The sequence below is a fragment of the Durio zibethinus genome, chromosome 11 (assembly GCF_047325235.1).
Source record: "Durio zibethinus cultivar Kanyao isolate XHJ-2024 chromosome 11, ASM4732523v1, whole genome shotgun sequence".
Classification (NCBI taxonomy): domain Eukaryota; kingdom Viridiplantae; phylum Streptophyta; class Magnoliopsida; order Malvales; family Malvaceae; genus Durio; species Durio zibethinus.
In genome coordinates this window covers 1,052,373-1,078,390 of record NC_143172.1, presented here as the reverse complement: position 1 = coordinate 1,078,390, position 26,018 = coordinate 1,052,373, and the positions used below count along the sequence as shown (strand labels likewise).

Below are 26,018 nucleotides of genomic sequence, written 5' to 3'. Positions count from 1 at the left end.
TCCCTTAAAACTCTCAAGAATCTACTATTCACCATATATGGTTTCTGTTAACCAAAAAATATTTTCTTAATGTGATAGACAACATGAAAAAGAAAAAAAAAAGGACAGGATAATGTCTGCCCTTTGATCTGATAGTCAAAAGACATAGGAAGGTATGATAATAGTATAATGCCGAAAACGCTATTTAATTCGAGAATTTTAGGAGTTGGAGCTGGAATTTCAGGTTCATTGCGATGGAGATTTAAGTATGCAAGCAATGATGATCAATGTCTAAAAACTTCCTCATGTTCTTTGTTTTAGCTTTAGGCTTATTTGTTTTCTTCCCTCTTTTCTTGCTCCTTTTCACTCCTTGATGACTTTAGAAAACTGGGTGAGATGACCTGCCCCCAATTTCGTGTCTCGTTATCTAGCAGTGCACAAGCAATGAACCACCAGTTTCGTCAAGGTGTGGACCAAGGGCTAGTCATTTGGCTAATGGTCCCCGGCTAGGAAGAAAGCAAAGAACCACCAGTTGCGTCAGGTGGGACTGCGTTTTATACATCAAGAATCTTAAAGGGAAAGAAATAAAAGGGTGAGAGAGTAGCACAAGAGTTGGGTCAGGCAAAGTATGGTGGAATTTCTTGGGAGGCTAAAAAATTCAGAAAAAAAAGAGGTCGTTTCTGGTAAGTTCATTCAGCCCCAGATTCTATTTTAAGCTATAAAGGTCAAAAAAGGTGTTGTCATTTTGTTGGGCCAAAAGGTCTTTGACTCTTGACACCCACCATAATGTTGCAAGGGTTTCTTTGTACCCACATTGACCCTACGTTTTTTCTACAAATGATCATATGAACCATCCGATCACAATCCTGCACAGTTCATTAATACCAAATGCTACTATCGATCATGCCATGATTTTGATGGCTCATTGTTACTGGCGGGGTTTCTCCCGGCATCATAGTTAGTTTATGCCGGCTCTTACATTATTGGATTGCAACTCAAGATCATACATACATATTTGTATATTATAATATTTGGGCCATAACTATTTAAGCCGATCTGTCATGTTCCTGAGTTTTCAGATACAGAGAATGGATGGGATTAATCATCAGTAAGAAAATATGTTACGTACAATGTGGAGTATTCGTGAATAATATAAAATGAAACGATGAGATTCGGCCACGTGGGTTTCTTGATGGAGATAGAGTTGATAAAAAATTCAAGAGCAGAAGCGGATGGGAGGGAACGGAAGGGAGAGGTAGGGTTGACTCTGATCATTAACTAATGGAGTTTGGATTTACGTGAAATATATAGGTATGAAATGAGTTATATCTTTCCCATGGCGGCACCTACAATTCACCAACTCTTTTACACGAACGAAGCAATGAATGCCTTATGTTTCCCTTCAGTTTACTATTTTCTTTTCCCTTTCTTCTAAGGTCTAGCCATTCTTTTATATCTCGAACGTGACGACTTATGCAAAGTAAAGGTTTGTTAATGCAATAGTATCTTCTTTAGTTCATATATGAACAGCTTGCTGAGGTTAATGGTTTGCTGCTTGGTTCCCTTCTTTCTTCCCTTTTTTGGTAGAGTCAAGTGCTTTACTGGACTTGAGGAATTCGAGTTGGAGACAAGCCTTGCAATTTATGTAGCAAGCCATTATCAATTAGACGACATCGCCAACGTGAAAGATGCTTTGAGTTGATGATGTAATGATTCGTCTGGCATCTCAGGAGCATGTAAGAAAACTTTGAAACTAAGGTCAATACAAGTTTGGGAATCGCCCATTTGTTTAAATTAAAGATGGAAGTTCTTCGAAATTTCCTTCTTTCTTTTTATAATTAGTAATATTTTTTCTTGCATATGTTGACTATTTGATCAATTAATGCAGAGTTCTTCGTAAGGTAGATATGGTTTCATTATCATACAGTTGCACAAAAATGATTTAAAATGTAAAACACAGGGTAATTAATGCTGTTGTTAGCTTACACCTTAAAGACATGACTGATAAGGTTTCATTTGGATTCATTTCTTTTTGGTATCTGATCGATAAACTTCAACTATATCAAAACATGATATAGTTTAGGATATTTTTTATATTGAATTTAGTATTGAGCAATACTGATTGTTTTTGTTAGTTTCAACTAATTTTAATAGATTAATTTGTTTTAGTCGATATATAAATGTAAAATATATTTTGTAAGTTTTAATTTATTTTTTATTTTTTATTATTTTAACCTAATAAAAATAAAATTAATTGATAAAATAATTTTTTAAACTTAATTTTTTTATTTTTTATTGTAACTTAGTTTTTTATATTTTATTTTTTAAAATCAAAATTCATAAATATTTTAATCTCTTTTAAAAAAGTAAGTATACTCTATTTCTAATGCTTAACAATCGTGAAACTAAGATTAATTTTTTCATCTCTTTATTTTTGTTTTAGTATTTACATAAAAAAAAATACTTATTTAAATATCATATGATTAGATTAAATATTTAAAAATATCAAAAAAATTTTATGATATTATTTTTATACATTTAAACTTATTTATTTGATTTTTGAAGATATTACATATTTATTTTGTATATTATTAATAGTATTATAATGCATAAATTCATATATATTTTTAAATATATTTATATTAAATAAAAAATTTAAAATAATATATCAAAACTATTGATATCAATATATACTATATTTTTAAAAAAAAATCAAAACATTGTCTAATAAAATATTAACAATCTTGATTCCAACAAACCTACAACTAAGGCTTCAGTAATGCAGCATTAGTACATATCTATAATACATTAGGAACTCTAACAACTTAAACCTAAAACGTCAACTAAAGATTAACAATATTATATCTTAACTAAACAGCCCTAGCATCTAAGATTTCTGTACATGCCTAGAATAAAATGGAATCACATAAATAAACCTTAAAAACTATATTCCATTGTTTTTATCCCAATATAATTAGCCGGATTGGATAAAATTAACTAGTGGGGAGGGGGAGGGGACCCTGGAACTTGAATTGTGATTGCCCCAAATGGAAAGGGATTTGGATGCCAGAACAGTTGAAATCATGGTATATCGATGTATGTCAAACCTTTTGTTGAATATCCAATACAAATCCATTTTCATTGGAGAGATAGTATTGATCTTATAATAACTCTAACACATGAATATTTATTGATGGTCGTCGTCTAACTTTAGATAATGATCACAAATTTGGTGGAGATTTTTTTTTTTTTTTTAAAATCTAAACCACGTGAAGGAGCACTATCCCCATTGCTCCAATTTGAAAACAAAAAGTCTATGGAAAGCGATTTGCCTCTTTTTGGTGGCGAAAGGCCAATTTAGTGAGGACGCAAGTGGCCAACTTGTCACAATTAAAGAAAGGAAGATTTTGCGTTGCAGTAGTGTACTTATTACTGGAGAGAAAGAGAGAGGAAATGATAGGCATAGTAGAAGCTACGAAGAGCAGCTTTAGGGAGGGCTGGAAAGCAAGCAAATTATGGAAAATAAATGTTTTGGTGGATTGTCAAAGAATCTTTGCCTGCTTTTGAAGCATTTTCTTTGGCTCATAATCGGCTCTTTCGCGAAAAAAGCGATGGCCACAACTTCAAAGTTAAAAGTCCAATAAGAAAACGATGGCGTCAGCACATTTAACTTATATCTTACAGGTCACCCCCACAAAATATTTTTTTTGTAAAAAAAAATTTTAAGATAAATAAATTGATCAATTTTTTAAGTTAAAATAAAATATATTATATTTAATAATTAAGATAAATAATTATAAATAATATATTTGAGATAATTTTTATAAATAAAATTTAAATTTAAAATTTTTTTATAAAATTTTTTTTTAATTAATTAAATTATTTATTTACTGATAACTCACAAAATATTCTAACACACTATGCACCTCCATCTTCTTAATTATTTAAATAAATTTTTATGATCGTCACTCAAGCTATGATAGTCCAAATTGATTCGAATTTAAAAATTTTTTGAATGTTATGCTTTTCTTAGCCTTTATGTTTTTCTTAATTTATTTTATTTATGAAATTCATTCGTTTCACTGGACTATTTGCTTTGATAACATTAAACATATATATAATATATTCCTTACTCAAAAAATGGAACTTAGTTTTTAACAAAAAAAAAAAATCATTCTAACCTAAATGCCAAAAATAAAAGATAGGTAGAGGTTGTTAACTTTTATCATCAAATCAAATGACATGCTTATGAAATCATTGTTGACATTTACTGGCTTTCAGATTTAACATAACTTTGTATTTATCAGTTTTTTCTTGTTTTCTAATTTTTTTATTAAAATTTTAATCAACCCTTAATTTCTCAATATCTATCTATTTAATTCATTTGAAAAAGATATTACACTCTTAAATCCACTCAAAACTATAATTTCAAAAAAAAAAAATGTATATTAATAATTAATAATTCATTTTTAATATTAACAAAAGAGTGAGTAAAATTCATATTTGATTATTGTATGTCATATTTTCCAAGTACAAAGTACACATGTAAACTAATGAAAAGGGAAAATAAATCTTTTAAACTATTAAGATGACAGCCTTTTTTTTGGTGAGTGGAAGTACAACTCAAATTTTTTTGTTTCTTTGTTTTTTTTTTTTAAAGTGACCCGATAGTTCCACTTGAAGCTTAATTAAATTTGTAGATAATGGATCCATTTACAGTACGTGTTTCAAATAACCAATAATTTTTTCAGCTTGTATTAAAGAGAAGTAATCATATCATATCCTATAGCGGATGATAAAAGTTTTTCTTTTTTTTTTTCTTTTTTTTTGTAAAACTGCTACAATTTTTTAAAATCAAATTATCATTTTATTGTACATATATAGTACTGTGATAGTTACAGTCAAGAAATCAACGATCAATGTAATCTGTTAATAAAATTTTTAATTTTAATAATCAAAATTAAAATCCCCAAAGTGGGTTTTTACCGTTATTTGGGCCTTCATCAGTTCGAGTTTAAGATTTTGGCAATCTATGTCCCTGCCATAGTTTTGAAGCTATGGGATTATGGAAAAACCGAACCAATCCCATTTTGTTTACGGGGAAACTGTTAAACAAACCTAGTAGAGAAACACTCCTCCATTAATGAAAGTCCAAGGCGAGTTGGGCAAACTGAAACCAATCCTGCTCCTCTGCAGTCTGTCCTGACTTAAATGGAACTCAAACGTAAGACTTCTGCTTTTGATGAAACTTGAACCACTTTCACTTTAGGGTATGTAAAAGGCTTTCACCAAAGCGTTAAGCATTTCAGTGTCTGCAGGCAATAATACCTTTTTCAGCAGATTTGCTACAATCCAAGCATAGCCATAAGGTGGGAATTCTTCGATACCATCATCGGTCCAATCATGTTAACTAGACTCGATTTGAAACAAATTTATCTGAGATATATTAGGTCTTCAATGCAAAACTAACCATTTCAACCAGTTTCTTCTAGGCAACACCAATATGATGAAAAATGCAACATTTTGAGTAAAATTTGACAGTCTTGACTCTAAAACCATGACCCTTTATTTTGAATAACATGGAAAAATAAATAATGAAGAATGCTTGAATAGTTTTTTTCCACATGCCACTCAATTGAACAAGAATTTAACTAAAGCTAGTTAGGATTTAATCCACAGCAGTACAACTACATAAGAATTTGATTGCCATTGTCTACCTATAAACGTTTTATGCCTGTGATCCTGCTTCCTCACAAGTTACAGCTCCTGTCCAGATATCCAACTGAGTTATCTGATCTCCACTATTTCCCAAGTAAAACTTGTCCAAGAAAACGAAAAGCATTGCAGCTGTTACCAAGTCTAAATGCAAACTTGTGAAATGGGTATGGACATGACAAAAGACCAAAAAGAAAAAATAAAAACCTTTGGGAAGACCCTTACACGAGCAGTATACATTATATTTTCACAATTGAACTTCCACGAGAAGGAGATGATCCTGCATGATGAAGGTCCCAATTCCTCAACAAGAATGAAACTGATGAGAAATAAAATGTACTAAATTGGATTATTGATCCCTCCATCTTGGACTCGGGAAGGGAAACAAACCAGAAGGTGATAATGGAAACACGAGACCAGGGGAAGGTGGAGGTTGAGGCCCTGGACCTAAAATCCCTGACTGACCCATGGGTGAGAAAGCAAAATTGGGAGTTATTGGAGGAAATTGAATCCCGGGAGAAAGCAAAGGGTAAGGCGAGTGGGGGGACAACAAATTCATATAACCAGTAGGTGATGGCAAAAGGAACTGAGAAGTAGGTGAGGGTAAAAGGGCAGCCCCATTCATCCATGGTGATGGAAGATTGGGCATTGGTTGAACAGGACCATTCATTCGTGGAGAATGGAGATTAGGCATCAGTGGTGCAGGACCGTTTACTGCTCTTGGGGACGGGAGAGCTGAAGTTGGTGGATTAGGAAGTAAACCAGAATATGGTGGTGGGGCGTGAGGTCGACCTGGAACTGGGGGGTGTAGGTGAGGTTGAACTTGGTTTCCAACTGGACTAGGATCTATAAGGGAAGCCTGAAGGTATCGCATATAAGCTGAGATAGAAGATTCAGCTGTGTTTGCCAAAACAGCATCTCCAGGTATCATAGGCGGCAACATTTTAGGTGATGGTTGTCCATATTGACCAGGTCTAACTAAGCTATTGTTATAAGGAGCAGGATGAGGAACCGGAGCTGGTGCATAAGCAGGGGCAGGGACTGGAGCTGGAGGAAGAATATGGGGCCGATTGATTGGTGTCAATGGTGGAGGCCTAATTTTCTGCAACCTCATACCTTGGGGTTTGGGAGGATTCTGTGGGGGTCTAGGCAAAGGGTCATTGCGTGAGGGGGAACCAGTGAGCTGCTGAACAATGTTCCTGAAATCATTCTTGCTTATATTGTAAACCTGAGGCTGAGGCTGCTGCCTAGCTGCATTATTAGCAAAATTAGGTTGATGCAACGGGCTCTTCTTTATATTCTTGCTGATCTTGTTAACCCCTAGATGATCATTAAGCCGATTCTTTGAATTATCCATTTCAAAAAACTAAACTGCAAAGTGCACTGCAACAAACTTAACCAAATTTTCCAAACAACCACAATGTCAAACCATTCAAAAGCTTCAACAGAATATCCCAGAACTTCAAAATCCAAGCTCAAGCACCAGCTAGCAACCTTTCAAAACAGCAACCTAAACTTCACATACGCCGCAAAAAACTGACCATGAACCAGTGTCGACTTTCTCTAGATACCCAAAAGAGTGCAGCAATTAAAAAACTTCAAACTTTGTGATTTCGAGTTGGAACAATCACGACTCTTCACAGTATTATCAGCACAGAACAAATCAATATCCACCAAACCAAACCCTAAACCTGAAATTCAACAAGAAAAAGAGCAACCTTTTCTTCAAACCCAAAAATCTAAATTCTTCAAATTTGTCTATCAAAGTTGCCTCAAAAACCTAAACTTAGCTTCCTGCATCATACAGGTAAAAAACCCTCAAATCAACCCACCAAAGTTTCCACTCAAAAAGCAAATCCCAAAGTACAATAAAGATCAAATATTTCTAAAATAATTAGCTCCAAAAATCAAAACCCAGATCATAAAATTCCATAAATTCAACAACAAAACAAAGTGCAAGTAAAAACCAAAGAGATAATGATGAAAATAAAGAAATACCAGGATTGTAATCTTAAAGTCCCCCTGAAGATCTTCTCCCTCCTCCTAGAATGAGAAAAATGAAACCAAAGGAACTGAAAGAAAAGGAAAGTAAAAACAAACCTACGATTAGCGAGGGCAGTGTTAGAGACTAACGTGGGCAGTAGGTCAATGTGGAAATGAATAGATTCGATCTTCATTTTTTGACAATTTTTTTCCGTTGTCTTTTTCTTTTTTCCTTCGTTATATGGGTCCATGAATTTATGACGACGAAATGACGTGTAAAATAAATCAAGTAGAGGAACAGTCAAAGTTCAAAGTAAACGGAATTCGCGGCGATATTTCTACTATCTTTACATATTCGTTACGGTTTGCAGTGGTGTGGGTCCACCCATCCACTTCATAAATTTCTTTGCCACCTCATTATTTTGACTTTTCTCCCTCCTTATTCGCCTCAATATTTTAACATTACATATATATATATATATATGGTTGCTTCAATAAATAATAACTTAATGTCCATAATTACAGTATTAATGATATAATAATTAATAGGAGTAACTTTTAATTTTTATTATCTTTATTTCGAAACATTGCAAAGGGGATGGATAGATTAAAAGTTAAGCAAATGATAATATCAAATCACATAATTTTAAAGGATTTAAAAATAATCACGTATCGTTGAGATTAAACATTTTAAAATATTAATGAACACTTAAAAATTTGAAATTAAAATAAAAAAATAATAAAATATTCAATTATTGTGAATATGAATGATTTATATTCTATTATAATTGTAAATAATATTTAAGAGATTGTTAATTAAATGAATGTATTATTAATATAATAAAATAAATTTATATTTGATTTGTTTATATTTAAGATATAAATGAATACAAAATATAATAAATGATTCATAAATAAATTTATTTTTATTTATTAAATTTAATAAATAATTACAAATAACTTTTAAATTTTATTAATTAAACAAATAAATCACAAACGTAAAAATTTTAATTCATTTAAACCCTTATTTGAAATATAAATAAAATTATGCCAGTTGGTCGCGCTTAAGGCATCCTAATTGGTCTTCAACACTAACAAGCTACAGTTGTAAAAAAGCTCACCATTACATGTGTAAATTACCAATCAATATTGGTATTTGCTAACACTAAGCAATTGAAAAAAGAATAAAGACTTTCAATTCATACTAATACTAATATATTTTATGTTAATTTCCTTTTTTTTTTTTTTATCTTTAGATTTCTATATAGTTTTATGAATATTTTATAGCTTCAAGTTTCTTCTTAGCTACTTAAAAACAATTAAAGCTTGACTTAACTATAATTATTTATTTTTAATAAATAATATTAGTAAAATATTAAATTTTTAATTTCAGTTATCAAAATTCGATCTTTAATAATTTTAAATATGAAAAAAATAAGTTTTCATATTTGAATTTCTTTTTTTCTTTTATCCATTAATTAATTTCTTTTTTTGTAATATATATATATATATTTACAAAAAAAAAAATGATTATTATAAGTAAGGATTCAATTAAAAACGAAATGTTTGTTTTCTTCTCTTAGAGGTATTGAAAGTCGTTTTGCTCCAATTTTTCAGTGAGGAAAATTAAGCTTAGAGAGACGTGATCTCATCAGTGTTTGATGATCATATAACATATGTTTGAAAATTTAAAATTTTTTATTTTAATATTTATAAATTTATTCGTATTTTTAAATTTTGATTTTTTATAAAAGTACAACTTTAGATATATTTTTGTCGAAAAACTAACTAATCGATCAAAAGTTTTGGCCACGTCCAAGCCATAGTATTTGATCATTTGAAAAGTTGCTATCATCACCTTTTAAATATATGATAAGTAGAACTAATTAATCAAATAAAAAAAAAACTTTTATAAGTTATAGTAAAAAAAATATAGCACTATGTCACAATATTCATCATTAGTATTAAATTATCGACTAATTAAAATGTAAAAAAATATAGAATTTATTGAGTTATGAATTTTGTAAAGGTGACACGTCATATACTTCTTTGACGGGGCATTGCAAATTCTATAATTTTGTTAACAATATTTTTACTTCGTGCAAGTAAAATTCAACAAAAAAATGTCAAGCATATTCTTGGCTAGGAATGCCAGTCATGATCTTATAAAGTTGAATTTTTTTTTTTAAAAATCGAGTTTCGAACTAAATCGAGTAAATAATAATAAAAAAATTTAGAATTAAATTTTAGATAAATTCATATTAATTATATATATATAAATTATTTATTTAATTTTTATTTATATATTATATATTTTTATATGTATTTAATTTTATATTTATATTAAAAATAATATTTTATTAATTATAAATCGAATCAAATATAATTTTATATTATATCAAATCAAATTTAATTCAAATATAAAAAATAAAAAAATTATTAAATCAAATCAAATTTAAATATTATACAAGTAAAATCCAATCAAATTTGCAATGGAAAAGCCTGTCTGACCCGTTATCATCCCTATTCTCGATATTGCTTGGCCCAACGAAAATGTTAAGTAAGAGGCTGGGAAAGAATTACTGGGGTCAGAGAGGCTCAAACTCTCGACCTCCGAATAACTCAGCGAAGCTAAGAGAATGAGGCCCATGCACTAGCCAATTGCGCCATCACCCCTTGATTTTCGGCCGAAGGCATGACCTACAACATTTTTAGTCAGTGTTAAGAGGGCAGCGATGTAAGCACAGGCGAAAAGCCATTTGGTTGATTTGGTTGTCAAGGTTTTGACTGTGATTCTCGTTAACATCGGCATCCTAAAATTGCTCCAAGAAAACACCTCTCTCTGTCTCTTTCTTTGTTTTTCTTCTTCGGACAACCTCCCGCTTTCTTAGTTCTTCTCTTCCTCATCTTGTTCCAATACTCTCAAATCAATTTCACAATAAAATCTGCATTCTAAAAGGTACATATCTAATGCTTTCCTTTTTTTTTTTGGCAATCTTTTAATTCTGCATGTTGTAACAATAATGCTTGTTTCCTTTTCTCCTGTTGAAAATTGAAATGTTTGGCTTTAAGGGTTTTGCTTGTAAGACCCAGAAATTAGTACTTTTTAGATTCTGGGACACTTTGAACAACATTGAAGATGTTTGTTGATGTGAAATTTATAAAGGGTTTGGCCTTTATGCTTGTTTTGATTGGTGGGGTTATTGTTTTTTATGCCTATAGATTGTTTGATGTGATTTTACTTTAATTTTTTTCTTGTTCAAAACAACATTGATTCGTCGATTAATGCTTTTGATAAAGTTTAAATTGTTGTCATTAATGTGTTACATGATATATTATATATTATCCATTAACAAGTGTAATTGAAACAAGACTCAAGCTTGGATCTTTCAAGTAGAAAAAGAAAAAAAGAGTCAAGCTTGGTAGTTCTAGAAGGCAGATGGGGCTGAAAAGAATCTAATTAATGTATTATAGATTTCATGGATTGTATGGGATTGATGTTGTTGTTTATTATTCAGAGAGTTGCCAGAACAAATTTGGATAGTTTCTGCATTTCATTGATGGCAACGTCTAATTCAATGATTATGTAAAACTTAGAAATGAGTTACCATACTAGGAGTATGTTATGATCCCTTTGATTCGGCAACTTATAGCTACATGTTCTGTTTTATTGCTCCTAAGGGAAGTTTACATTTTCCCAATTAATAAAAGAATAGTTCAGGGTTTGTTACCTCAGGTGATCATGCAAAAAGTTATATGAATCATGTTAACAGTTACAATATCCTAAAAGGTATTGTTTTTTAAATGTAAAAACGAAGATGAGACAAATTGGGTTCTAAATGTTGGTAGCTGAAACAAATTATTTCATTTCCAGGAGGTATTCAAGTTTTCTACAAAGAAGTAAAAGCATTAGATAAAAGTTGAGTAAATTTTTATGAGAATCAAGTCTGATAGGGAAACAGTTGCAGTTAATTATTGTATAATGTATATACACTGGAAGTGATGATAGAGTTCCTCATTAATGCTGGGAGGTTTAGAAATAGCATTCATTTTCCAACTTCATGGAAATAGTTGGTAGATATTTATATGGTTACAGCTATCTGTTCACTTTATATAAATATAAAATTTGCGAATTCAGTGGCACATTGGGCTGGACAGATACTAAGGAGAAGGCAGATATATTAATATGTTCCAGAGACAGTGTTCTCGTGGATAAATGTCTCAGTCATAAGTGTTGAGACTCAGGAGTTTCTATACATGGAACACAATGGTCTCTTTTCCTTCCTTTGTTCTGTCATTCAAACTTTGGATTGAAGTTGATCAGGAGAAGGCAAAGTCCAATATGTCTCACTATCTGGGATCTCTGTTTCTGGCTCTGTACAAGCTAATCATGGACTGACCATGCTATAGAAGTTGAACTTACTAGATTATTTAGCAATTTCTTGTATCCTTAATCTTCCTATGTTATGTATGTAGTTCTAACATATGTAACATCCAAAACAATCTCATTTACGTTTAGCATAATCCCTCAAATGATGTGCTTTGTTTTGTATACAGATTCCAGTATGATGGCTAATGGTAATTGGCACCTGACTTGATGTTGCATGGAGCAGAAAATCCTCGATGGTAAGAAGTGCAACATGCTTCTGTCATACAGAAGTTGCATACAGATGGTTTAGTTTCCTTCGTCAACCAGTTTTACTCATGCTGACGCAACTAGTTGTTTGAAATGGAAGACGGGCTAAATATGAATCCAGGCGGAAAACAAAGTGGTTTAGTAACTAACACAAATGCTAAAAGTAATAATGACATGATGACTCGCCGTCTAAAGAACAGAGAACGGCAGCGTAGATATAGGGCCAGAAAGCGACTTGAAGCAGATTTGCAGAAGTCTCATGTCCTAAGCCAACCAACTATACCAAAAGTGGAGTTGCAATTAAATGGGATCCTTAACAATGGGACAATGCGTGTTTATTGTAAACGGGATTGGAAAAAAGATGCTAGAAGTGCTCACATTCGCAAGGGTCAAGAAGACACACTCAATGCTTCTGTTCAGTCTACTCTTATCAAAACTGCCGAAAGCCAAACACCATGCTTGCCCTCTGGGATAAGGGCAGAAGGATTCCTAGAAAGAGAATGCCATTCTGAGAATTCCCAGAACCTGGGGAACTGTGAAACTAGGAAACTTAAGCTTGGTCGGAGAGACTGGAAAGCAGATGCAAGAAATATGAAGAGTTAAGTCAGTTGCAAACAAGTTGTTTTGTGAAATGAATGTATAACAGGTACAAAATTAATGCTGGATAGCAAATGTCCGTGTGATTGTTGAAGATCCTGAAATTGTAATGACTAGAAGAATTTATGATGTGTTAAGTCGTTTGTTGCGGCATCTAGGAAGAGCTTTTGTTGCCAGGTTTTGTGAACTTTACAACTTTTTCAATTTCAGATGCAGAACAGAGTATATATGTGACATTAACATTTAGATCGTTGCTTTCTCGTCCTGTGTGATTGATCATTGCGGGGCTGATTAAGTGTAAGACTTTGCCTTAACTTGAAAGATATTAAACAAGGATATGCCTAGAGTTTCCTTACCTGCACCTTGGACATGCAATTGAAGTCCTTGTTGGAAATTCCATTTTAATACATCTGTTCAGCCTTAGAGCAAGGAAATTCCAATGAATTCGTTCAACTAAAAAAGGAATGCATTATAAGTCAAAAAAACAAAAGGACTTCGTGATTCGTAAATCATAAACAGAAACAATGACATATTTTTCAGGGGCTAGTGATTAGCTGTTAAATCTGTTGTAGAAGTAGCATATTTCCAAACCTAGATTGAGGAAAACTTGGTGATAATCATGAAGAGGAAGCGGGTCATTCATACTAATGAGTCGACAAACATTGAATGCCAAAGTTGTCTGACTTAATTTGCTTGCCTTGAGAGGACCATTAGTGATTAGACAACTTGGGTTTGTTGGTCATGAAGGTAGAGTCAAGTGGTTTACCTGTCTTTGCGGGAACATCTATCCCACAAAATGATTCTAAATTAATACTCAAACCTGCTTGATAAACAACCTTGAAAATTATCTGTAAATTTCTCTGTTATCTCTTTTTTTTTTCGTCATCTCCTCTAAGACATTAAAACCTCAATGTAGAACACCTCTTTTCAATCTCCATTCCTTTTGGGTCTCCTTCTCTTGATCAAAGAAACTTTTCATTCGTAGGGGGATAAAATAAAAGCCATGAGTCTTAACTGCTTGACTCGCCAGGTCCTGCAAAGAACAGATTCAAACAATCATAGGGATCATTGTGTTAAAGAAAAAGATAGCAGGAAATTGTGGTATAGGGATTGATAGAAGTTGGTCAGGGAATATATATGAGCAAATCAGAAGTGATCATGATCCAATGTCAGTGGTTCCTTCAAAGAAGATAAAGAAGGGTCATCATCGCCGGCTAAACACAATTGATACAACATATGGAGCTGTGGCGTTTGAAGCTGACGGTGAACCTAGGCTGGTCAGGAGCTGTGGAATGAGGAGGGATTGGAGCTTTGAGAATTTGAGAGAAGAGAGGGATGAAAAGATGAGAAAAGAGATGAGAATACGTTGAGACTCTGCATGGCTCTACAAATTTTAATTCCTTTCTTTTGGTTTTTCTTGATTAACACATCATTTCATTCTTTGTTGATTGTTAATTAATTAGTTCGTTATCCTTCTTTTGTTTCTTTTGATTTCTTCATGTTGTTTATGGCATCTCAAATTAATTTCAATAAACAAAGAATCAACTATATATCCCCTCAATTAACAAACAACCAAGACTGATAAATTATTGTTTTTATTTTACTAATTTTCTTAAGTTGTTTTCCTTTTTCTTTTGTTTTAATTTCTTTATGTACATTTTGCTTATGGGATCCCAAATTAATTGGTTGAAGTTTGTTATTAAATTGGATGTGCATCATATATTCATTTAGTTAATTATTTATGTTTTAAAAATTCAAATTTGAAGATAAAAAAAATTTCATGAATGTTAAATTGAGATAACTTAAAACATAAATATAATAAGAATAATTTCGGATATTGTAAATAAAAAAAACAAACTTAAAAAAGCTTATCCCCTTTATAAAATCCGACTCAACTTGATTCCGAATAAATTAGGCTCAAAGTAGCTACCGAATATCAAGAGGTCTTAAACCAAAAAAAATAAGAATCATTTCATCTATTGTGATCTAAATTTTAGCACTTTCTTCATTACTTGTTAATGAACCAAAGGATATTTATACATATATATATATATATAGTAGTTGAAAGCACCTAACTAGAATCCTAATCCCATTTTCGGATCATATGTAACGTTGGAATCTCATTATTTGATGCCAAACCCGACAATGGAGCTTGTCTCATATTAAAACATGTGGCTTTCCAGACATCATTCTGTTCAAATTCATTTCTCTTAAAGACATTCCATAAGGTTTTCTGTGTTTTAAGGACCAGCAGAGGGTTTATAGTCCTATGATTCTTCAAATCTGGAAAGTGATAACAATTTCCTTGGTAGTTATCTTGCTTTTCTTTTTTTTTTTCCAATATAGAATTTCAGCCTCTACTTTATGACTCCATTCATTTTACAGCTGTCCTGGAATTGGGTATTCGAATAGAAATTCCTCGACTTATAGACCATTACCTGGCACTGATACTGATACATTGGATTTGTAATCAACCTTGGGTAAATTCTAAATTTTTTATATTTTAAGTTTATTCCTAGTGTTTAGTTGGTGCAAAGCTTGAAATATGCACATTACCCTGTGTTTTTCCTTGATCTATTCTTCTTTTACAGCATGAGACCAGGGGTTTCCTGACAACAAAAAAAAAAAAGGACTTACTACCAAACCTGTTGTAGTTTCACGACAAAGTTACTTCACACAAACGTTGACCACTAAATTCTGCAATTCTGATGTTGAATTGAGGGAAATGATGATGAAAAAAAATGAAATCATTTACCAGAAAATACATGACAGAAGAAATAATATTTTTTTGATTGACTACAGGCTGCCTTCCAACTTAATGATTCAATTAATACTCACCACTTTAATCGGTATTATGGTTCAAGAAACATTGAATATATACAAATCAGAATTTGATGCCAAACGCCATCATATAGCTTATTTAAACGCCAGATTCCATTTTGGTGGGGGAATTTGCACCAAATACTGTTTCAGAAAACTATGTCCTTAAATAGTTGTAATCTATATCACTTTATCAACAGTTATATATAGTTTATTAATAAAATTCTTTCGGTGAGATACACAATAGTATCATATTCGACAATTCCGTTTCAAAATTCTATTGGAAATCAGAAACTTTGGTATCCCATTTTCTTATGTTTGCGTAGTCAGTCTGCATTCCAACCATGTGTTAAACATGCCTAGCTTGTTTACCATATTTTACTGTAACAATAACCTCAACGTTTTAGGTAGGAAAAACATGAAAACCACCGACAATGAGGAAGCCTGTACAAATTAATACAACGAGCAAACAGAAATAATATCAACAAGGTGAAAAAGGACACACCCATGTTGAAGAAGCCTAAAAGGTTCAAATAATGATATTTTCTTATCTTGTTTAATTTAGAATTAATAACATAAGACTATTGCAGTCTAAAAGTAGTGCTACCGAGTGCTTAAAAAATTGTTGCCATAGGATAAAATAAAATGAAATATAACTTTTTCATAAAAGTTTGTTCCAATTTAATTGGCTGTCAGTTTCCTTTAGCTAAAGATAAAGAGAAAGCCAAGCCTTACTTGACGCCTCAGCAGTTAGCACGATGGAACTACAGGTTCCGAAATTTGAGGTCTTGGTTGATGTTCCAAATTTCTTGTTCAAGCTATACTCTCCACAAATTTTCTGGTTTCTCTTTATACTTATATTCCCACTTCCCACCTATCATACAGGCAAGTAGTCTTTATTGCCCGGAGAGAGAAAGAGCTTCCGCATTTTTGTTGAAAGAGTAAATGCAAAAGTAAATGCATTTTTCTGATTTGAATGAACATTTGCACTTACTCCAAAAAAGACACTGATTATTGATTAGCTTTTGAACTTCCAAAGCTCCCCAAAGAAAGTTTTTTGGTGTTTGCTAAAGTTTTGCTACCTCTCTTTTTAGCCCACAAAGAAAGAAAAACAAAGGATCCATAATCTTTCTGCATCAGAGGTAAGGGTGGTGGAGATTGGAGAAGGCAGACATTTTCACATGCAGTCCCCAAAGGCAAGAGCTCTTTGCCTGTCACAGATGTCGGTGCATTTTTGGCATGAAAATTTATTATATGATCGAAAAGATATCAAAAACAGGGAAAGAAATTACCCCCAGTCCTGGAATGAAAACTAAAATCAAAGTAAAAAACAAACGTATAAGGTTCAACATCCCAAAAGCGTATTTTCACCAAAATGGTATCAAGTACGTCAACGTTCAAGGAAAATGCAAGAAATATCGTTACCAAGAACAGCAAAAGCATGTGAAGGAACGAAGGATACAATGAATGGAGTAAAGCTCAAACAAGAGTTCAAAATGTTCCCTTGTTCACACAACCTCAAAAACTAATGTTGACGTCCGAAACGCCTCAATGAAAAGTTGTAGCATGCATGCTCCATGTCCCATTAAAACTTGCTCAATACTAAAAGAAACGAAAGTACTAGTTAACAAAGTTTAGGCACAGTTAACAAAAGGAACACTCGAGGTAACATAGTAACAAACCCAGAACTTCATTCAGGTTCGAATTTATAGCAAGCAATATACATTGATTGAAGACGTTCTACAAGATTTAACACAAAAAGGCTATTTTCAGTTGACTGGAGCTCAACAATGTCAATCACTCTTTAAAATTATGGGAAATCAATCAACCTGCTAACCAGTTAAGCTCCTCCTTGATTAAGATCACCTCTCAAACTATTAACTATACTAAACACTAATAACAACAAAATAGAACAATATTTTACAGAGCTTGTGCCACCGGGATCCTTAAAATGTCCCAGAGACCTGCAGCCATTTTAACAATGAAACTGCGGTCCTATTTTTCTCTGATCAAGCTCTATCCCAATTGCTTTTACAGATCAAGCTCTGCTCGATACTCTCTATCTTGCATCTCCAACTTTGGATGTTAGGGCTATCCTGAGCTGCTCCTGTGTGTAAAACCGGCTCCCCATCTTAACGGTGGCTTGCTGGATCATCAAGTCATTCACTACCGACACACTAGCATGGTGCACATCTAGGTCTAACTCCTTCAAGGCAGCCATTAACCTTGCTGCTGGATGGTTCTTTTTAGGGCATTGGATTCGAATCATTGCATCCCATCCAATAATCTTCACATCAATATCTAATTCTATCAATTTATTACCAAGGTGGTTGGACATTTTGAGGTCTTGATCAGGTGGTGGTGGCGCAGAACCAGAATCTTTACTTGCCAATTCTTTCTTCATCGCCTCTAATTGTTTCTGCAATTCCTCTTTCTCCGAATCTGCATTCTGTAGCTTTGTCTTAAGCTCGTTAATATAGGAAATAGCATCACCTAGGAGTGATGCTTTATCCATCTTCGATACATTAGGAACCACGGCACGGAGGGCGTAAAACCTCTGGTTAAGCTTCTCTCTTCTTTGACGCTCTGCTTCAACATGATTCAGAGGCTCCTCTCTTCCATTAGCCGGTTTTCTCCCTCGTTTCCGAGGCCTCTTTTCAGGCTCCACCACTCTGCTACTATCAGCTTCCTTCACGACAGAAGCCTCAAGATCAGAGTGATCTGAATCCCCAGCACCGCCACTTGATTTCACCACACCAGAAGAAGGCAAAATTACACCAGAAGTAAACGAAAGCATCCCTTCTTCATTACTCCCTCTTGAAGTAGGCGACCTCTTCTTCTTATTCTCCTCTACCACAAAGTGAGAGTTCCCTGTAAACAAATTTCCATCCCCACTTTTCTTGCTCTCACCAAAACTCAATATTTCCCCGGATTCAGGCTTCAACAAATGAGAAGAAGAATTCCCATTCCTCACACTGCTACTCCCATCAAAGCCATAATCGGAGAAATTCAGGCAGAATCTCTGCCCCTGCTGATGGTTCTGCTGCTGGTCATGATTTCCAACATGAATAGAACTCGGATTCTCAGTTAAACTACTCGAACTCGGGTTATCACAGAATTGAATTGACTTCTGAATCTGCTGATTCTGATTGCTAGTATTATTGTTGTTACTTTCCTTAAGTTCGACTCCGTTATTTGGATCACTAATCCAAAGCGAAGACGGATCATTTTCGCCTTGATCAGCAGTATTATTACTCATAGACCAAGAACCAGCTTCAATTCCATTATTGAAATTAAACAAAACCCGAACCTTATTCATCAGATCTGAGCTTTGGGTGATAAGTTCCGTTGATCCCAATTCAACTACCCCGTTTGCCGACGGTATACAAACCATCGTCTGCAAACCGAAAACCTTTCCTTGCCTCGCTCTCTCGCATATCGAACTGGCTAACCGGTCCGACCCAGCAATCCAAACCGGACTCGAATTGAAAAAAGCCTGCCCCGGAAGCCCGCTGCCGTTCACAAAAGACTGCATCATAGAAACTAAAAAGAACCACTCAGTGTCGGTGACTTCTTCATCGACGGCATCGTCGGTGGTGGCAGTCGACCCAGAAATCATAGAGTTAAGTTCTCTAAGCACTTTTTTACGGTACTCTTGTTCCACAACTGTAGATGTAGAAGCTTTCAACTTTCCTTTCCCTTTATCTTCTTCGCCTTTGTAATACCCATCGCCCCAACCGAGTATGGTAGTGCCCGAGTAATCAAACGAGGTCGAGGACTGCCAAAAAATAGCGTAAGTCCAATACTCGCGGGCGTCTTCGATGAGGGCGTGGAGACGCTGTTGAAGAGTTTCTTGATTGAGGAGAGAAACGGAAGGCTGATATTGGGCGGCGAAGGAGGACTTGGAAACGTCTGGTCCACCAACAGCAGCAGCAGCAGCAGCAGGTGTGGAAGTAGATGCAGAGGATTGCGGCGGTGGCCATAAAGCAGAAAGATCGGTGCTCATAAAAGCTTCCATAACCGATGCGTTATCGTCCGTCCAAAGATTCATCGTCGGCGCTAACCTATAGTCCGTCATTCCATAAGATTTCGCCAGATTTCCAATTTCTTTTTTTCAAGGAATTTGTTTTGTGGTTTGGAAGAAGAAAGGGAAGAAACTATTGAAATTGGGAATTGGGGATTAGATCATTTGGGATGCATCTGGGTTTGGCTTGGGATTTATTTGGACTGAACTTAAGCTGATTATATTTTTTTAAGGGTGAAAAAAAAAAAAAAAGCAGTTTCTAGGAAGGGGCGGAGAGAACCGATTAAATCGGTAAAAATCCGGCGTATGGAGCAGCTTATAGGGCCTAAGTTAGAGCACGTGGCACTGTTTAGTTCGTTCATCGTTAGGATTGGAACAGGCTTGACTGACATTTAAGAAACGGCAATTTTTTTGAGCTAGTGGAACGGGGTACTGTACAAATTCATAATTTTTTATTTTTATAGCAAATTATACACGTATACATAATTGTTTTATATTTTAGAAAATAATGATTTATAAAAACATTATTTAAAAAGAATATGCCTGAGCCAGCCAAGATTTTTTTTTTTCTCGGATTTGTAGGCTATGAGAATGGAACTAAACAGTATATTCTCGATTTTTAATGTTTTTCTGATCATTTACAATTACAGCAAGTAGATATTTTATTACTGAGAATAATTTTGGGAAGAAATTGTCAACAAATTCCCATCTTTTTCTGGATCAAATATTTTCACATATTATCCTATTTAAACGACAAAAAAAAAAAAGAAAATAAATGCTGTTTAATTTTTTATTTTTTCTTTATTCCAATATGAAGACAGTTAAAATAAAAAAAATTAAAAAAAAAAAAAACTTCCTGGTAAGTGGTAACGAACTAAACTAAGGAATCGGATTAATTGACTCGTTACCTGGTTTGAGTGGCGGCTTCTAGTTTCTAACATATAGGATACAGCCATTCTTTTTTTTTTTTTTTTAAATAATAGCCATAGGCTATTGTTGATAAACCCAAATTATTGTAACATATAATTCTTTCATAAAATTATTTTGTATACCTTCTTAAAACAATAATTTCTTTATAATTTTTTATGAAATTACGTGAGCAATTAAAAATCATAATTAAATAAACCTAACATGTTATTTTTAGAATAATAACAACAACAAATTATATGTTAATTAATAAAATGGCCAAAAGAAAATTAGGTTAATTAGTAATGGACTTAAATCTTAATTAGTGTCAAAAAAATTAAATCTTAAGTTTTTTATTCTCAACACATAATCATTTTTTTAATCTCATACTATAATTTTTAAAATGATAATATTATACTAATATATTTTCAAAATAATTTTATTTTTCGATTCAAAATATAAGGCTCTTACATATTTATAAAGTTAGTGCGGACTATCCTTTAGATCAATTGATTATCATTTGATTTGTCATTTGAATATTGTAGGTTCTATAAAACTTAGGCATATCATATATTTTCCAATCAAATAAATAATTGGATAAAAAAATTAAAAGATAAATTAAAAATTTTAAAATAAAAATAAAAATAATAATGTACCTTTTTAATTTAGTAATATATACTTATATAAAAAAAAACATATTGATTAATTTCTATTAGAAAAATTATATATTTTCACAAAATGTTATATTAGTGGCAATAATTTATTCTAAAAAACTAAAACATTTATCTGTTACTCGAATTGAATATTTCTTTTCTTTGCTTTTTAGTAAGAAAAAATTATAAGACAAAAAAATAAAATCCATTTAATTCAAAAGATTCATTCATTTTTTTAAAATAAAATTTTATAAAATTAAAGTTCAATGTCTTAAACTCGTAATTTTTTTATCTTTTTATATAAAACATTATAAACTTAGAAAATATATTGTTTATTTTAAAAATTGGGGTGGGGTCCGTTCGATTAGCCAATTGCCTAACATATTTACTTTGGCTGATTAAATAATCATAAAAAGATTGCAAAGAAAGAGCCGCCGATGTGGTTCAATCACGTTACGACGTTCCCTGAACATTCTAACGATGTGTGACGTAATTAAACCTCCTGCTACGCGATTTAATCATCTTTGGCTTCTTCTACGCAAGAGCCGCCGATGTAAATAGCAAAATATCGGCGGCACTGTCCCAATTAATCGCCACTTGTGACTCGCCCCACTCCAATACTTTCACTTCAGTAGTTCAGTTAAAGATTTTTTTCATCTTTCATTTGGATATTTTGTACAAAAAATTAAGTGAATTAAAATATAAATAAATTAATACTTGTTAGTTTATTAAAAAAAAAAAAAAGTTTTAACTTTTATAAGTGTAATAAAAAGCTAGTGAAATATTAAATTTTATTTTTTTTTCTTTCATTTTTCACGTCAATTAATTCTAAACAAATCTAGCTCAACAAATGATACAAAGATCGACCGAAGTTAAATTGGCTTTGATCAATTTCGATCCAGCAATGGAAAATATTTGGCCTCTCTCTTTCTTTCCTATCGACTAGACATCAACAACCAACCCATTGTTGTGGCGTTGATTGATCATATATTTTTTTAAACAGTGTTTATTTAAAAAAAATTAAATGTTTTCGAAATTTTATTTTTTATAATTTAATTATATCAAATGATTTTTATAAGAAAAATACTTCGTTAAACTTAAGATATATAAATTAACTTGTTACCTTGACGGCATTTACTTTAAAAGAAATAACTGATTATTTATTATTTTGCTATCTCTTTACCCAACTCCATGCGACAATTTATGATAAGGACAACCTAAAAAACTATAAAAATAAATAAATGATAGCATCGGTAATAAAGAAATAAGAAAACGGACGCGTTATCAACGCAAGAATAAATCCTGGCCGTTGATTTGACCTCTTTTGTTCCTTAAAAATAAAATAATTTATTGATTCCCCTTATCGCCATTTTTTTTTAATTATAAACAAAAGATTAAACATTGAAGAAGGTTTTGCTTGATGCTTTGTAGTCAAATTAGATTGGATTTTATCATAATTATTTTTTGTTGGGGGCACGTTTGGAAACCACTTTTCCATGTGAAAAATACTACCATCAATCTAATCATTTTTTATTGAAACTTCGCTTTTTTTTTTCTTTATTTATTTTTTTTTGCTTGCAATTTTAACTTTGTCTTTTTGATTAATTAAAAAGTTTAACTCACACTTTATAGTATTGTTTTCTAAGCATAAACATTCAACTATTTTTAGCAATTACATCCCAAACCTACAAAATACTTCATCTAGTTTACAATTTACTCCTTCATGTCCCAATATACATTAGTTGCCAGAATCTAAATCTCATCATAATAAATAAAAGTGACAATATATTGTATTAGGATCTTTAGCTAATCAATTATTTATTTTCTTCTCATAAATAATATTTGATTTATTTTTTTTGTAATTAATTTTTTTTATTTTGATCATTGAATTATTTTAAATGTTTTATTGAATTAAATTATATAAAAATATATTGGAAAGCTTTTTCATTCAATGTATTTGAAAATTATTTTCTTTATATTTTAATTAGTAATGTATTTAGAATAAAATGAAATCAAAGTTGAAAAAGTTTGACCAATAGAAACCAAACTAAAATAATATTTATGGGACATAGGGAATAACATTTATGGTTAACAAGTTACCCTTAATTATGATTATTTTGAATCATTTATAAATCGAACAAAAAAAGTTCCATACTTTTGAATAAAACATACTACTATCATTTTTTTTATGTATATGAAAAAATAACAATTCCAAATAAAACAAAATTAAGTTAGTCAAAATGTAAATTTAATCTTTTATAAAAGTTGGAAGAATGAAAATAATGTGAAAAACTTGTTTTATTTTTAACATCAATATTCAAGAAAAACTCCTCAAACTTGTTTTTTTTGTGTAATATAGTTAAGGATATCTCTCAAAATTTGTTTAAATCTAATGTCTTTATTAATCGATCTTAAAAATGTATTCAAGATTTTAATCTCTAAAAACGGTTTAATTTAGATAAATAAAAAAGTAGAATTCGTTCTTTTACCAATTGGACTAATCCTTCGAGGAGTTAAAATGTAATTTGTTGCTGCTCAGTATTTAGTATTAAGACTATGTGGGTAAATTTATAAAAATATAAAAATAATGGGAATAGCCTGGAATAATATGTAAGCAAAGAGGCATTATTAGTTTATTACTATGTCAGTTTACGAGTTACTTGAGAATGAAAAGTCAAAGCCAATCATTCATGTATTGACAAGAGCATTGCAGCTTCCATTGGTTTAATAACCTTTTTCAAATGCCTGACAGTGACCCGTTGCCTCGGTGTCATTTGAATTTTATTACATTTTTAGTACGATATAATTAAATTTATTATATCATTAATTAAATCTAAATATTAATTTTAATAAAATTTATTTAATATAAATTTTTATTAAAATTTTCAATTAAAATTATAATATTTTTCTCTGTTATAATAATAATAATAATAATAATAATTTTTAATTAACCACTTATCCAAATAGAGTTTCATTAATTTATGCTACAGTTCCAAATAGTAATTATCTATGTTTGAATCGTCTAATTTAAATAATTTGTAGGTACAATTACATAGTAATCATTATTTATATTAAATTAAATATGTCGAAGAAATTGCCAAAACCAATTAGTTGGATTGAAAAATCAAACAATGTTTTTATATTAGAGAAAACATTTAAAGTATATATATATATATATATATATGCCGGTCCCTAAAATTTAAATATTTTTCAATTGCGTACCCCAATATTTTGTTTCATGCCCTTCCCATGGAATCTTGTGTTGTAGTTTTTGTTTATTAAATTCCAAATTAAGATGGAGCCTACAAGTTGGTGAAGACTTCATGCCATTTGGCCACTTGCACAACACAACCCCACACATTAGAAAAGAAAACAAAAGGAAAAGGAGATCTTTTTTTTTTTTTGCAAAGTAAGAAAAAAATTGAAATTTTAGTATATTCTCCTTCGTTCCATTTTATATGTTTTTTTATTAACTTTTTAAATCATAAGAATCCAACTTTAACAAATTATTTTTAATATAATATACAATTATAAAATTTTTAAAAATAAAAGTTGCAAATTTTGAGTTTACAAATTTTGAAAACATATTTTGTAAAATATATTATCCATCTCCATTATTAAAACATATTTATGTGATTTAACTTTTTCTTAATTTTTGTTATTTTTTAATTTTAATTTAAAATTATTAAAATCAATAGATAAATCATAATGTATATTACCCATCTCCATTATTATTTTTTAAAAGCAAATAACATCCTTGCTCCTAAGAAAACCCTAATGACAAACCTTGGACAAATGGAAGAAGAAAGCATACTTATAATCATTTCACGTATGAAACATCACCCACCAATTATAGAGCTCCAATTGCGAACTTGTCTAATCAACCTCTTTGTTGTCCCTTCTTCCCTTTTATTGTCTTTGGAAATGTAAGGAAAATAAGATTGGTTTTTTAAATTTATCTGTAAATTATGCAACCTTGAAGGAGCTCTGGGCAGCTAGCTGGCCATCAATTCCAAAGCAAAAGCAAATTGCCATCCCATGTTTCATTATTGGCTCTTTGACTGTGAAAGAAAATTCCATAGTTCTAAGGTTTGGTATTCGCAAATTAATAATTCCCACAAAGTTTCACATAGGAGGTTAATGCTGAATAAATATTATAGTACAACCAGCAGCAAGAACTGTTACTTTATAAACAAAATAAATGAGATTAGATTTAGTGGATTATAAGGCAAGTGAATCATCTATGCTTATCCTCGATTCATGGCTCACCAATTTTGCATTCAAAACTCCTTGGTTTTCTCTTTTAATTTGTTCCTTTTCAATCCCCATCTCTGGATCTAAAATTTTTACATATATAAATCAAAAGAAATGAGTCATTTTCTTTAACTGTTCAACTTAAAAACAATACTAGTATATATTTTCATGGTTTCAAAAATTTTAAAAGTTTAAAGTTTTTTTCATTAATTGAAAAAAAAAAACCGAAAATGAGTTAAAGCTAAATTTATAAAATATTGAATTGTTAATTTTAATAATTAAAATTTAATTATTGATAATTTCATATAAAAAAGTTTTAGAATAGATTATGTCATGATTACTTAGGTCATGCTTAAAACAAAAGGTAATTGTTAATTTATAATAATAAAATGTAATGAAAAAGGACATCTTCACATAAAATTTTTTTATTATATATAGTTAGCAGTTGATC

At 31.5% G+C, this 26,018-nt stretch overlaps 1 protein-coding gene and 3 pseudogenes across 5 annotated transcripts; 2 read left to right on the top strand and 2 right to left on the bottom strand.

Annotated features, from left to right (window-relative positions):
* Positions 1–5,522: 5,522 nt before the first annotated feature.
* LOC111290906 (protein HAIKU1 pseudogene) lies at positions 5,523–7,885 on the bottom strand (annotated as a pseudogene). 3 transcript variants are annotated; one of them, XR_016346103.1, is made up of 2 exons: positions 7,693–7,885; positions 5,523–7,488 (listed from the first exon to the last, which is right to left on the bottom strand). The product of XR_016346103.1 is annotated as a protein HAIKU1 pseudogene, transcript variant X1 (transcript). The 3 variants fall into 3 exon arrangements; XR_016346104.1 differs by having other exon boundaries at positions 5,523–7,385; XR_016346105.1 differs by having other exon boundaries at positions 5,523–7,385; positions 7,795–7,885.
* A 2,376-nt stretch (positions 7,886–10,261) lies between these two features.
* LOC111291274 (uncharacterized) lies at positions 10,262–13,271 on the top strand. The gene is made up of 2 exons (XM_022882918.2): positions 10,262–10,636; positions 12,235–13,271. Exon 2 carries the CDS (start codon positions 12,407–12,409, stop codon positions 12,914–12,916), a length of 510 nt encoding a protein of 169 aa, XP_022738653.2. The 5' UTR covers positions 10,262–10,636; positions 12,235–12,406; the 3' UTR covers positions 12,917–13,271.
* Positions 13,272–13,778: 507 nt separating this feature from the next.
* On the top strand, positions 13,779–14,395 carry LOC111291275 (uncharacterized; annotated as a pseudogene).
* A 3,001-nt stretch (positions 14,396–17,396) lies between these two features.
* On the bottom strand, positions 17,397–20,196 carry LOC111290494 (transcription factor MYC2 pseudogene; annotated as a pseudogene). Its single transcript, XR_016346102.1, has one exon. The product of XR_016346102.1 is annotated as a transcription factor MYC2 pseudogene (transcript).
* Positions 20,197–26,018: the final 5,822 nt, after the last annotated feature.

What these genes read in the sequence shown, in the direction of transcription:
- LOC111291274 (XM_022882918.2), top strand. Translation starts at nt 12,407, where the DNA reads ATGGAAGACGGGCTAAATATGAATCCAGGCGGAAAACAAAGTGGTTTA.